Source organism: Cheilinus undulatus, linkage group 21, assembly GCF_018320785.1.
Source record: "Cheilinus undulatus linkage group 21, ASM1832078v1, whole genome shotgun sequence".
Taxonomy (NCBI): Eukaryota; Metazoa; Chordata; class Actinopteri; order Labriformes; family Labridae; genus Cheilinus; species Cheilinus undulatus.
The window spans coordinates 22644972-22659998 of NC_054885.1; the positions used below are offsets into that span (position 1 = coordinate 22644972).

The following is a 15027-nucleotide window of genomic DNA, read 5'->3' on the forward strand; positions in this document are numbered from 1 at the left end:
AAAGTGAAAATATAAAAGTTTTCAGTTTAATTTAACTGTTCAAAACAGTTTGGTTGTTATAGATATCTCTTCAGAAGATGGAATGAGTGACTTTTACTTGTGTATTTTGTCTGTAAATAGAAGTTAGAGAGAGCTAGCTTAACACGTGTTTGCTGTGTGGGCTTGTGTTCGCATGTGGGCTATTTCCGCTACTACATCTTTTATGAGATACGTCTTAAGTATTTCTTTTTCTCATGTTATGCGTGTTATAAGGATGGAGTCCATGTTGACAGTTTTTGCTTTCTCTGAATTTGTTCAGATTTGTTTTTCCTTCTGCACATTTGTCACTGTGTTTGTGAAAAGTATAAATACACTGTAATTTTTCCCTAATTGTATTTTCTTTTAAATTAATTTTGTATAAGTCTCTTTAGAGCTTGACTGCGAGAGGCATGTTATGAGGATGGAGTCCATGTTGACAGTTTTTGTTCTCTCTGAATTCATTTAGAGCTCGACTGTGAGAGATTAAACTCAAGCTCAATGAGACCAGCCTCCTTGTTTCATTCAAACTCCTGAACACAACACAGAGTAGCTGGAGTGAGCCACACCGCCCCGGCTACACTTGAACTGAACATCGTCTTTGTTGTTTCCTCTGTGTGTCACCGCCAAATAACAAAAATACAATTAAAAGAAAAATAACGTGAGTTTTCAGACTAACAAGCGCAGCGATTACATAACGTTAATTTTAATAAATTGATTTATGATCCAAATTCAGGTATCACTGAGCACAGACATAATATGTGGCTGGAGATTGGCTGGCTGGCCAGATGCCGCCATGTCGCCGCCATGTTTCCAGAGGCAAGTCTCTATGTCGTTCAGTACAGTAGACAAGGATTGTGCAAGTTTTTGGAATAAATAGCTCAAACAATGGAATTACGTGGATTTGAATTAATCATTTATATTAAATGATCCATATTAACATAATAACTGATAGTGAAACATAAAAGCAGAAAAAATATACTCCATCCATGATTTAAAATAAAATAATTGTATATATAATAAAGTTTCATACATGTATTGATATCAGAGGTCATTAACCCAATATTCCCGGTATATATTATTTTGAAGGCTGTCCGGCATTTTTACGGACTAGCGTAATAAGGATGAACCTGCGTTTCAGGACACACACAGACAGATGCATAGACCTTTTCCATTTTGCACACATGGACTAATCAAGGAGGTTATTTAATCTTTTAAAAATCTTGCAGCCAGTGGGCTCTATCACTGACTTCAACACCATAGATGAGTGAAAGGGTGTCGGTCTCTGTGCTGACAGCGCACTGAGAGGCTGCTGGAGGTGTCTTTGTAAGTCACAGAGGGATACAGGTCGGCATGCAGATTATTAAGCAATGAGTACGCTGCACACACTGAAGACATGGTCTCATAAGACGGTGACTCCTATTTTTCGATAGAAGAGATGTTTTCTTATGATTTATTTTCCACACATCTGTGAGCGGCCGCTTTAAAGAATCCTTGGCAGACAAGGCTGAGCATTTACATAACTATTTATATGAAATAGTGTTCTCTTTATATACTTTTCACCTTATCTCAAAAAGAATGACAGCCTCCTGCAGAGTAAAAATGATAATGAGAGCAGCTGGTGAGCACTGTAGTTTTTATGAGATTGTACAGAAAACTTTAGATGGAGTCTGGCTTAGGTCGTAATGCATAACCTAAATAAAGTTCATTATATTTATTTTTTAGAATAATTATTAACATAGGAGTTAAATGATGATAAATCTAAGCAAAGTCTGTTATATTACCATTATTATAGGAGTTAAATCAATCCGACATTGTTGCATGCACGCTTGCAAACGGAGCCTATGCAGCTGGTAGAGGAGTACACGATCTGGAGGCATGTCCTTTGGTCAGATCAGACCAAACTGGAGCTCTTTGGCCAAACAGAAAATCTCTTATGTTTGGAGAAGGAAGGGAGAGGTGTGTTAGCCAAAGAACACCATCCTCACAGCAAAACACAGCAGTGGGAGTATTATGCTGTAGGGATTCTTCAGAGTATCTGGAATTGGGAATCTCATAAAGGTGAACTACCTTGAGAAGACCAAAGTGAACGTTACTGAGTGGCCTGCACAAACTCCTGATTTGAATTACATTGAAAACCTGGGGTGCACTAACAACCAAGGTCCATGTCAGATGGCCATCAAATCTGGAGGAGCTTGAGAGATTGGCCAATGAAGAATGAGCTAGGATTCCTCAGGAGACGTGTCTGAGACTTGCTGAAAACTAAATCAACTTCAGGCTGTTATTCAACAAAAAGGAGACACTATTGACTATTAGCCTCAGGGGGGCTTATAGTTTAGTCCCTGGTAGTTTTTGTGAAATAATTTTGTTTCTGTGAGCAAAGTAAAATAATGTGAGCATCCAGCATAAAACTAGGATGTCAAGGAAAACTTTGTTAAAATCATTTGCTCTGTTTAACAGCCTTTGGGAAATACTTAAAAAAAAACAAAGAAATTAGCATGGGGGGCTGATAATGTCATCCTCATCTGTAGATTATTTAACCATGACATATTAACTGTATATTGATTAACTGTGTTTAATTGTATGTCTAACAGGCTGTATGTATAACTGCCAGATCTACTATGTAGAAAATAATAGAAAGTAAAAGGACATTCTGGATTGTTCAGGCATAAGTCCTTTATATGCAAGTCTTAAACTTAAGACTTAAGGCCAAAGGTGCATGCATGTTTGCTTTAAAAGTCTACATGATCATGTCAAGAAATAAAGCTTTATTGTTCAACAAGAGTGTGTAGGAGTTGTCTATTATTATGACAGCAAGTATGCTCTTTTAAAGACCAGATGTTGTGTTGTTGTTTTTTTGCAGAAAGCATTCCTTCAATTATATCATATTAATTAGTGGTACTCTTTATCCTTTGATTATCTTTATCAGTAGAAATGGCAAAAATGTGACCTGTTGACTTTCATTAAGAATCCTGTAATAGTCCGTCTTCAGATTACTTGGATGTGCTGATAAGAACAAAGCAGAGACAGACATTTCTGGTCTGAAGTGCTTTATTGACAGTTTATTATTACACAAACATCCCCCTTCAGTAGTGCATGAAAACCAGGGCAAAATGAGCTTTGTTTTCTAACAAGGCAGTCCTTTAATAAAAAAAAAAAAACAAATATATATATATATATATATATATATATTTGGTTTATATATATATATATATATATATATATATATATATATATATATATATATATATATATATATATCTTTTTTTTTTTTTACATTAATGCCAACCAGAATGTTAGAAAAATACCAAATATCTAGGTACCGGTAGAAAGTAAATGTGTTAATGTTTGCAGCCAGACAGCGTCTTCCATTTTCCTCACCTGGCTGATAAAAGCCCTCAGCCACACTTTTAAATGCTTTTTGAATAAAATACAAAGATTGCAGGCCAAAGCTGAGACAACCCTTTGATATGGTTATGGCATCATCAGGGTTAATTTTATATTTGAGCCCATACTAATATGTTTTCTACATTAAATAAAGTTAAAAAAAAGAGGAAAAACTCCTTAAGAGCCATACAAACCTTTTACAAGATTTTTAAGGCTGAGTTGAGTTCAAGTAAACTTTGAAATGAATGTAAAACCATCAGGAGTAACATCTGTTCCACTATCTTATCAGATAAATTGGTCTTCAAAACAACCTGGAAGCAGACCACATCATGTAAGACTGCTGTTTGAAATGTTCTCAACACTGGAGAGCATTTTGGGTGTAAAAGGCACCTGTTTAGTATTTCTTACTGTAACAGTCAGTATAGTCGTTGTGCAAGAGTTCATTAGGAAAGTAAAGACACTCCTTTCACCCTCAGTTCCAAAGACTAAGAATAAACCAAACTTTACCGAGAGTAATGTACAGCTTATCACAATATTGCATGTATGCTCACTGCAATTTCAAGTTTCAAGGTGTGAGAAAACCCAGGAAAGGAAAACAGAGCTGGAAACATTTTGTATATCCATGGCTCAGATTAAGAGTCCAAGAAAATCAAGCAGTAGTGAAGTTTGAGTTTAGGATGCAGCTGCAGGACCAGGGGGCTGAGAGGAGTAGAAAGAGTCAGGGAGTTCCTTAGCATATTCCACCAGCTCATAGGAATCTCTGATGTCTGTAAGACCGAACCAGAAGACGGTCCACACCCCATTCACGAAGCTGCCATCACAGTGTTTGAAATACCTTCATGGGAGGAGAAACAGACAGGAGAAAATGATTGTAGATTGATAAATGACCAATCTCATCCCTCTGAAGCACCTGGAACAATCACAGTCAAGTTAAGCAACCTAAAAGAACTTATTTGTTATATGTTAAATGATTAATCAATAATCTAAACTACCATAAAATCTATCTGCCTTTCTTTTTTTCTCCTCTAAAGTTTGCTGAACTATGTGCTGGTGTAACCAATATACCACTATAATGGGATGGGACTGGCACCACTTTGACTGTCTTTCCTCCCTCATTGAGTCATAATGGTGAATTCAAATAAAGCAGTGGAATACTGAAAAGCAAATACACTTTTGCAAAGCAGGTTTGATTGAAAAGACTCCTCAATGTAAGACAACCAGTGACAGCAGAGATGGGCAGTGCGACCTGAGGCCAGTGGGTCTGTCAACTTAGCTACGGCAGGTTCAGAGCTGACACCGCTTTCCACATTATTATGCAAATTACATTTTTCTCTTATTTTCCTAAATATTAATGCAAAATATTTTTCAAGTTTTCATATTTTTCAGCCATTAGAGCATAATTCAAATGTTTTTGAACAAACTTCATAATGACAACCATTATTAAAAAAAAAAAAAAACAAAAAACTCAAAATGCACTGTTCCACATTATTAAGCAGGCCACAGGTTTCAAGCAATATAGGAAAGAAAAAGGATCTGCCAAAAAGTGTCAAATAGTGTAATGTCTTGGACAAGGAATGAAAACATTAGATATTCCATGAAAAATTAATCGTGATCATCGTACTGTGAAGAAATTTGTTGCTGATTCAGAGCACAGATGGGTTTGTACAGATAAAGGCATAATGAGGGAGGTTTTTGGTGGACAATTTCATTGGATTAAGAGAGCAGCTGCTAAAATACCATAACAAAGCAGAAAACAGGTATTTGAAGCTGCTCTCTTAATCCAATGAAGGGATGTACAACATGGGGTTATTGCTGATGCCAATATTTTAAAACTCATTTTAGAAAAAAAAATGTGTGCTGTTCCGCATGAACTGAGCCACTTGGTAGAAATGACCTATTAGTATGTCACAGAGATATACAGGTCGCCATGCTGAGTGTAAAGTGATGAGTACGTCGCCCAAATTGAAAACATGGTCTCATAAACAGTGGCTTAGGGTTAGAGATTCAAGAAACTGTTTTTCCTTATGATTTATTTTCTGCACATCTGTGTGCGGCTGCTATATAGAATCATTGGCACACAAAAGCTGAGCAATTACACAGCGATTTGTAGGAAATAATGTTTTCTTTATATACTATTCACATTATCAAAAAATGAATGACAGCCTCCTGCAGAGTAAAAATGAAGGGAGCAGCTGGTGTGCACTCAATAGTATTTATGAGATCATGAAATCTGATCACAAATTAACTCAGTCCTGCAGACCTCCCAGTGTTTAGCATCATGTGGGCAGATGAAGGGAATCAAGAGTCTTGAAGAATCTTAATAGGGACTAGCTGAGCCCCTTCAACATATAAAAAAATCCTAATTTTGTCATGACATGCATTAAATAATTGAAATGGTGGTGTACTATCAACCAAGAATTAGCAGCAGAGAGATGATATGCCATTCAAAGACAAGTCTGTGCTACAAACAGCTCTTTTTTTGTTAGGCACTGTAGCAAACTAGCTCCCATTATTAGTGCTAGTTCTTACATCCTTTGTTGTTATTTAATCCACATTTAAAAAGCCAAATGTTTTGGTAGTGTTTCTCTATGTAGAAATCACTACTTGTTCTTTGCTGCTGCGTGATGTCATCTGCAAAGAGCCTTTTTATGGTTAAAAAAAAAACAAAAAAAAAAAACTTCGAGTGTCTCCAGGGCAAAGAGAGGCTGAATCAAACCAAGATGAGAGAGCAGTGGGGAAGTAGACAGCCTGGTAGTTTTTTTTATGCTTTGGGCTTCGTTCAAAATGTTGTCAAAGCTCATAGTAAAAACAAAAATGTGCTGAGTATACTTTTGGAATGATAAAAACTGGCATTAACAGAAAGATTCCTGTTTTTTGTTTGTAAAGTTGATATCCATGATTATGGGAAGGTTTAATGGCCATGCTTTAATACCCATCAGATGCATTCAGATTAAACTCAAGCTAACTATTAGCTTCCCTTAGATTCATTAGTGCAATTCTAGCAGTGCCTTTTGAATATAATATGAATCTAGAAGAAACATATTGTGAGCACAGATATCCTTTAGAAAATCAATAATGCCAGATAAACATCTAAACTACATGGTAAAAAAAAATACATCAAAACCATTTTGGAAAATGTAAACAATGTAGCAATGCATTGCTCATTTTTCTCATCACATGCAGGCCTAGTGTTTGTCATACCAGGGGTTGATCCTGTTTGTGGCTCTGGACCGCCAGAACAGCTTTCCCAGGTCTTGTCTGATACATTCCCACAGGATTTGGCTGGTGCCCTGACCCTGCTTACTGCTGCTGACAACAAATTTGTCGAGATAAGGAGTGCCTCTGTTCACTGGCTCCATGGTGATGATAGCAGCCGCACTGTACCTTGAAGCAAAGAGACATACCAAATATAAAATAACATTCTGGGCATTCATACTTCACATACTTGTGTAAAGAGAAGCATAAATGTATTCACTGCAAATCACCTATATTTCTATAAGCTCTTTTTCATAGTTTTCCAGTAATGGTTTCACATACCCTTCAGAAAGATAGATGGAATGCAGTCTTCCCTTCAGAGAGTCGATGTAGTCTCGCCTCAGAGTTTTATCAAATGACTTGTTGATGAGAGCCAAGAGACGATCCACATCAATGTCATTCAGAGAGGTGTACCTGCACACAAAAACAAAAATAATGTTTTCCAAAGGCTGTTGAAATTCAAATGCATTCAGTAATCTTGTTATTTCAAGTTACAGGATACCACAATCCACAAAATCTTTAGTTTTCTTTTTTTGGATTTTCCGTCAAAATTCCAATTGTCTTTATGTTTGGGTGACCATTAAAATGGATTTGGTTATATTTTGACCCCAATTGTTATCATTTCTGAGCATCTCTTTAAATCAGGGGACAAGCCAGATGGCAGTTAATTAAATACTTGAATTTAGTGTGAGAGTCAACAGCTGCAGCTGTCGAGTGCCGATTATGTTGATTTTTTTTTTCAGTTACACACATGGACAGAAAAAAACCCGACAACGGTCACTGAATTAACTTGAAACTGAAAAAAGGAATAATATATAAAAATTAACAAAAATTATCTAATGAAAAGCAGACATTGCTTTTGAATTTTGGTTCAACAGAATCATAAAAAAACAACAAAAAAAAACAAAATGAAACTGGACAAAACTGATGCTACCCTAAACTTAATACTTTATTGCACACTCTTTTGAGGCAATCACTGCAATCAAGTGATTTCTGTAACACTCAATGAGACTTCTGCACATGTTGACAGGTATTTTGGCCCACTTGCCGTGAGCAAAGTGCTCTAGCTGTCTCAGGTTTGAAGGGTGCCTTCTCCAGACTGCATGTTTACACTATTTCTGCAGATGTTCAATAGGATTTAGATCAGGACTCAAAGAAGGCCACTTCAGAATAGTCCAATGTTTTGTCCTTGGCCATTCTTGGGTGTTTTTAGCTTTGAGTTTTGGGTCATTATCCTGCTGGAGAAACCATGACCTGCGAGTGAGACCAAGCTTTCTGACACTTGGCAGCACATTTCACTCCATAATGCCTTGATAGTCTTGAGATTTCATTAGACCCTGCACAGATTCAAGGCACCCTATGCCAGATTCAGCAAAGCAGCCCCAGAACACAACCGAGCCGCCTCAGTGTTTCACAGTAGGTACAGTGCTCTTCTTTGTATGCTTCATTTTTGCATTTGTAAACATGGAATTGATGTGACTTGCTGAAAAGCTTTGATTCAGTCTCATCTGTCCAAAGGACATTCTCCAAGAAGCTTTGTGGCTTGTCAAAATATATTTTGGCAAATTCCAGTCTCGCTTTTTTAATGAATTGCTTTCTACAATGGAGTCTTCCATCATCATCTTCCAATTAGCCTATTTTGGCTATATTTGCTCTGACACTGATGTACTATGACCTTGGAGTTCACCTCTAATCTCTCTGGAGGTTGTTCTGGGCTCTTTGGTTACCATTTGTATTATCCATCTTTTCAATTTGTCATCAATTTTCCTCTTGCGGCCAAGGAGGTTGGCTACAATCCCGTGGACCTTAAACTTCTGAATAATATGTGCAACTGTAGTCACAGGAACATCAAGCTGCTTGGAGATGGTCTTATAGCCTTTATGTTTAACATGCTTGTATATAATTTTCTTTTTAATCTCCTGGGACAACTCTCTCCTTAGCTTTCTGTGGTCCATGTTCAGGGTGGAACACACCATGATACCAAACAGCACAGTGATTACTTTCCACCCTTTAAATAGGCAGACAGACTCATTAGAAGTTTGAAGACACCTTTGAAGCTAATTACAGGACACACCCCCTATGGTCAAATTATTTTCCATCTTTTCTAGGGGTACCATCAATTTTGTCAAGGCCAATTTCATTTTTTGTTGTTTTTTAAAAAAAGGACTACATTGGACCACAATACAAAAACAATGTCTGATTTTCATTAGTCAATTTTCTGTCATTTTTTATTTATTATCACTTTTGGCAGTTTCAAGTTATTTAAGCAGCCACTGTGGGTTTTGCTTTCTTTAACGGAAGTGTACCAATGATGTTGTCAATGTGTGAATAAATTTAACATAGCACCGTGAAAATTTCCAGCTGCTCCATGTGTATTCCACTGAAGAGTTACAGAATGGCAAGGCTTTTTCTAGCACTTTTCTACCTGCCAGTGACAGGTAACTAAAATGACATCAAGCTCTTGAATGAAATAGGACCACTTACTGAGGGCTACATACTATTGGACACATCTGATAATGTGATGCCTTTATTTTCCTGTGATACTTATCAAAATATAAAAACATACAGTTAATTTAAGGAATGCATACAGTGTTAAATCCACTTATAAGCATGTATCACAACTATTTAATTGGTTAAATTCAACACTTCCCAATTTAAACAAAGCAAACCTCCCCTTCCAACTTCTTCCACATAGCAGAAAAATGTGAACTTATGAAACCTTTGCCTCATGCTAAGCAGAATAAAAGTATTAGATGATTTGTTGGAGTGAGTTTGATCTCATTTGCATGTAATGTGATTGCTGCTCAGGAGGCTAACTGGGACAATGATACTTAAACAATATATATTGTGCAGCCCTAAGCTCTAATCCTAAAGGCTAGGATACACTGATTCCTCTTGGTGCCATTGTTGGGTGTGTACTGGTGTTCACAAGTTTGTGGATGCTTAGTGAGATTGTGATATTTAACATCCATTTTACTTTTAAAAGACAAATTTTCAAGCTCATGACTAGTAAAGAGAAAAGTAACAGCATTTTAATGAATGTGAGTAAAAGGGAGGTACATACCGGTGTATAGGGTCTCCATTTTTAAAGAGTGTTCCAGATCCTGAAATTGTAGCCCATACAAAAACAGAAAACAGTTATAGGAAACATATTTATGTAGGACTTCACTTTTATCCTTCATAAGTGGTAAAAACCAGCACCTCACAGAAATATGCCCCACATATATGTCCTACATATGGCCCCACTTGGGTTACACCTCAAAATAGAACGCTCCCCATGAAGTACATGAGCAAGTCAGCAGTCTCACCTCTGTGGCTGAACAGCTCACTCAGCAGTGTGTCTGCAGAGGTGATCACTGCTGAGGACTCAGTCGGCAGCTGATTCAGGAGTCTGGCTATGGTGGACACTCTGCGGCGCTCAGTAATGCTCAGCCACACCGCCATGGACAGACTGGGCAGGTCGCTGGGGAATGAAACTGTACCTAGCACCTGTGACACAAATGCAAAAATAAAAAGGGTGAAAAGGGAAAAGAGGAAAACTGTGCATCACTGAGCAAAGTAAAACATAGAAATGTATTCATCAGTCACTGAAAAGTTTATCCCAAAGGATGTACATGTTGATACCAGAGGCCTGTATTTCAAAACCAGTTCAAAATACCTTACTTAGTTGGTCACTAAGTAAGTGTATTATTCTACAAAGTGATCTCTAATGCCAAACATGATCCTGCTCTGGTGCAGCTGAAATGTTCCATATTTGCTGATCCACCCCAGTAAAGCCTGTTTCAGACTGGGCACATGAGATGCACATCTCGACTGCAGCACAGCTTCATTTTAATTTCAAATTGCATCAACTTGAATTTCAAGTTTCAAGTCATTCAGACCTTCGGTGTGAGCACCTGTGTCTATAAAGCTACTTAATAGCAGCAAATGAGGCAGGTAGGGCAATGGACTGGACTGTGATTTTTCTTGCATTGTTGAACTGGTAATCTGAGAAGAAATGTATTTATATTTAGATTTTTTTAGGGTAACTATTTATTGATAATCAATGTGTTTGTCAAGTGTTTTTAACGTGTAATCTGTTTGTTGTTGATTGTTGTTTGTAACTGCAGCATGGGTGAAGAGCCCAGGACAAATTTTTGACTCTGTGGGGCAATACATTTTTATCTTATCTTATCTTACCATGTCTAATGCATGGAAAATCAAGAGAATAGAGGGCTCTTCTATTATTTCTGCAAGTGTCTCTTGGCTCAAATAGACAGGAAATGATAGAGAGCTATTCTTCCCTTATCATAGCAGATATGTATGTCCATGCCAGTACAATGTGTTTACCATCTGTTTCCCTGAGGAAGGCCACAAGCCAGAATACAATGGCAAAGGTATACTCTTAGCTACACAAGACCCTGAACAAGTTCTGGCAACATTTGGCAATGGTGGCGGACAAAACTTATTTTGTAATGGGTTGCAGCCTCAAGCAGAACCAGACTCATGGTGAGCAGCCCCTGATGCGACCATGTTGGGATGGTAAACTAATGAAAGATACCCTCTACTTGCATGATGATATACTTGTGTTGAGTGTCAAAATTTGTCAGGTTAGGTCATTGAAGTATATTTATATAGATCAACCAAAATAACATTAAATCTCCCCAAGAGGAGATTACAGTGAAGCTGAAGAATTTATGTTCAATACTGTACAAATAAATTTGTTCTGTATAACAGACATAACAGAGACCTGTACCTTTTTTTCTTGGCTGCAGAGGCCTCCTGAGTGGTTCAGGAACATGACTTTGTGGGGTTGCAGGGCTCGTGAGATAGCTGCTGTCACCTCCGTTGAGTCCAACATTATTGAGCAACCTCGCCCATCCCTCCCAACCGGACAAACCAAAGGGATGGTCCCGCAGTCCAGACTCCACTGGAGGAGGCTGGTGTCCACGGCAACAGAGGGCGGCACACTGCAGAAAGGAGAAGGAAGAGATGGAATAGAGTAAAAAGGAAAACAGGTGTCAGCCTGCAGACTCTTTACATTTCATTTAACTTAGGTAAACAAAGCGTTCTAACTGCATTTATAGTGTTCTAAGACCCTCATTAAATAATAAAATTATCTTCAAACATCTAAAGCCTATTCAGCCACAGCCATACTGGCTCAGTCTTTTGCTCATCCCTTTTTGGGATCACAAAATACTAGAAAATACCACCCTTTATATGCCCTCTATTTTCAGAAAGAGTCCATTAACATGCTTGATGTATGTTTACACATTCAAAAATATGACTGTCAAAAGCTGCTGTACTTTCATACTCTTCAACTTGTGATCTGACACCAAGAGTACATGTAAATAACAGGTTTTCACAAAGTCTCAACCATGAACCCCAACAGAACACAGCCATCAGACTTTGGCCAGGCAAAGACGGAAAAAGAAAAATGACTGGAGGTGTTTTATTCATTCAAAACAGTAGTCAGTAAAAACTGACTTAGGATGTCTTCATAGTTCTTGGGAAACTTTATTATGTTAAAAATATATCATGACATAACTGCTTAAACCTTTAACTTGAAATGTTTATTTAAAAAAAAAAGTGTCTCAAAAGGTAGGTTTTGAAAAGAAGTAGGCATTGAAAAGGCAGGCATTACGTGCAGTGTGGAATCCATGCTGATTTGACCTTAACTCTACCTGGGCAAACCTAGAGAGAAACCAATTGCCCTGATAAGTGTCAACCCTCACCTGCTTCCACGTGGGGCTTCATGCAGTAGCAGGAAGGACTCAGCAGAGAAGAGGGGCAGTACAGTAGCTGAATGCTGCTGTAGTGCCTCAGTTAGTTGTTGGCTCCGTTCAACCAGCCCCCTAGTGCTCCGAGACCCAGCAACCGGTTTCATGTGCCCTGTTTCCTCATTTTCAGATTGGCCCATCACCACAACAGGCTTCATATCCATTCGCTGGAGGAAAGAGAGCCCAAAGGCCAGGCTCTGAACCATTTCCCTGCTGTCAAACACTGAGCTGTCCACCTTGGAGAGATCAAGACAAAGAGTAATGCAGATGGGTGTGATAAAGATATTAACCTTGATCTCAGTCTAAATGGATCTTTGAAGGGTCAAAAAGACTGAACTGGACAAAGTATCTGTCCATCTTTGTTTAACTACCATTTATAGTACTAATATGCTTTTACGTTAAGGCATCTGTCACAGATTTGATGCTTTATCTGTTGACATGTCAGTTTTCAGATTCGATGAAGTAATGTGAAAATACTTTTTTTGTTCCACTCTTTCTGGATGATGGTTTAACAGTCATTATTTTTATCTTTACAGATAAGAACATAATTTAGCAATTGGCTCAGATTAAGACCCTAAAAACTGTTTTATTTGAATGGATGCACCTGAAACTCTTAAAATAACAGAATAAGTTGTGTATATTTTCTGCAGAACTTTGCTGTTGATTTACTGTACAATTTAATGTTTTAGTATAATAATTTGAGTCTTACTGAAACTTTTAATGTATTTCTTGTTTTTTGTTTTGGATTTTCTACATCATGAAGGCAAATCCAGCCACAGCTTTAAGTGCAGCCTGAATGGCGTGACCTACTTTTTTGAACTGTCGCCAGCGGGCTTCCGTATCTTAAATAATGCCTACCTAGGTTTATCGCAATAGATCATATCTACAGAGACTTAATCAGAGTAGAATACATACAACTTTTTTTTTTTTACATAATATAAGAAGACGTGACTTTCACTTTGCCTCACCTCCATTACGGCAAAGGCAGGAGACTGGGTCTTGGTCGCTCTCTGGAACTGGGTCAGCCAGTACCGAGCCTCTCTGGGATCCCCACCAACTTCATTGAGAAAAGCCTTTACGTCCCGGTAAATCAGATTCCGGTTGGCCAGCGCTTGTCGGTCTGCGGCGGAGAGATACGCCGGCTGTTCCTGCTGGGCCGAAGCCGCGGATTTTCCTCCTGTGCTCGCCGCGTCCGAGCTGTTCATTCGCCGTTGAACACCTAACATCCTCCGCTGACGCTGGCTGGAACTCCGGCTCAGTGCCGGGGCGGACGGGCTTGACAGATACTTTCCTGCCATCACTACTGCCCGACAACCGGAGGTACCGCTGTTTACTTTAGACATGTTACTTGCTGACAGCAGGTTCCTGAGTTTCTCGGACAGTGAGCTGGAGCTAACGCTCCGCATGAAGTCCCAGCGGCCAACTGCACGCAGCTGTGTTACCAAATACAAAAGAGCGCTCCTGCACTGACACTCCCAGGCCTTTTTTCAGAGCGACAGGCCCTGTTATTCATATGAGGATAACAGGTGGGCGTATCATTTTCTCGGTTCTTTTGAATATCCCTGCAGAACTTTTTTATCAGGAAAAGTTGTCACAGAAAGATCCCAGTACTATCAACAATGCATTTGCAAGGACACATTCGTCTTCAACATCTTACACAGGCCTAATGTTCCTAATAATACATTTTTCTTTACTAATAAAAAAACAAGAAAAGGAAAATCATAGCTATATTTTCAAGCCTTACATTTAAGTATTATGTTCAAATTATTTATGCTGGGTACTCATTATCAAAAAATTGACAACGTGCTTTAAATGATCTATTATGGCACCTAACCAGAAGCAACATTTATAGGATAAGCTACGAATAAACATAATAATAAATTTATTTATAAAGTGCTTTCAGTCAAAGTGTTGTACATAGAGATAAAATCAACTCCACAATAAAAACATCAGAGAATCCACAACCATATACAAACATACTGAAACAATAAAAAGGGCATCAGTAAAACAAACAACTGAAGACTCACATCTTGTTGCTGATGTGCTCCTTTGCTTTTTTAGTTTATTTTTCCACAAGTAATTCCTGTCTGTTTCACAACCAGCTTATCAGGTTCACAGGAGCTTTGAAGACAAACAGTACTGTTTAAGACAGACAAGACAAAGTATTTCTTCCCATTGCATCTGAGCCCATAGTATTTTAGCTAACTCCAATGTTAACCACCTGATCCTGTAAGAAAGGTTGTAAAATACTGAGCCAAACTGTCCAGCACATGGAATATCAGGGAACTTAAGAGAACTTTTAAGGCTGGGATTCATTTCTTGGACAAACATACAGGGTTTTTTGTCTCATGTAGGGTCAATCAATGTTGAGATATAGGCTAACTTTAATGTTTAAATAAACCAAGCTGTGGCATCCACACCTAAAAGTACATGTTCACAGTGTAATGCAGACTCTCTGGCTTGCAGAAAATGACACTAAAGGGTACATTGTGCAAAACATTAGCTTTCATTAGTTGTTGGTGATCAGTGAATGAGCTTGCATATAAATGAGTATAATCAAATATGTACTCCACCTCCCCTAACAGACGGGACATTTGTCCAACAACAAAAC

General features: G+C 38.2%; 1 protein-coding gene across 1 annotated transcript; it reads right to left on the reverse strand.

Moving 5' to 3' along the window:
* Positions 1 to 3117: 3117 nt before the first annotated feature.
* On the reverse strand, positions 3118 to 13998 carry nags (N-acetylglutamate synthase). Its single transcript, XM_041816780.1, has 8 exons — positions 13385 to 13998; positions 12372 to 12652; positions 11393 to 11606; positions 9966 to 10146; positions 9722 to 9761; positions 6940 to 7071; positions 6604 to 6786; positions 3118 to 4237 (listed from the first exon to the last, which is right to left on the reverse strand). The coding sequence occupies exons 1-8, from the start codon at positions 13820 to 13822 to the stop codon at positions 4075 to 4077; spliced, it is 1632 nt and encodes a 543-aa protein (XP_041672714.1). The 5' UTR covers positions 13823 to 13998; the 3' UTR covers positions 3118 to 4074.
* Positions 13999 to 15027: the final 1029 nt, after the last annotated feature.

What these genes read in the sequence shown, in the direction of transcription:
- nags (XM_041816780.1), bottom strand. Translation starts at nt 13,822, where the DNA reads ATGCGGAGCGTTAGCTCCAGCTCACTGTCCGAGAAACTCAGGAACCTG. An exon ending in TCTGCAGCCAAGAAAAAAAG is followed by an intron (nt 10,147 to 11,392) that starts GTACAGGTCTCT and finishes TTTGTGTCACAG; the next exon opens with GTGCTAGGTACAGTTTCATT. An exon ending in ACAAACAGGATCAACCCCTG is followed by an intron (nt 4,238 to 6,603) that starts GTATGACAAACA and finishes CCTCCCATGAAG; the next exon opens with GTATTTCAAACACTGTGATG.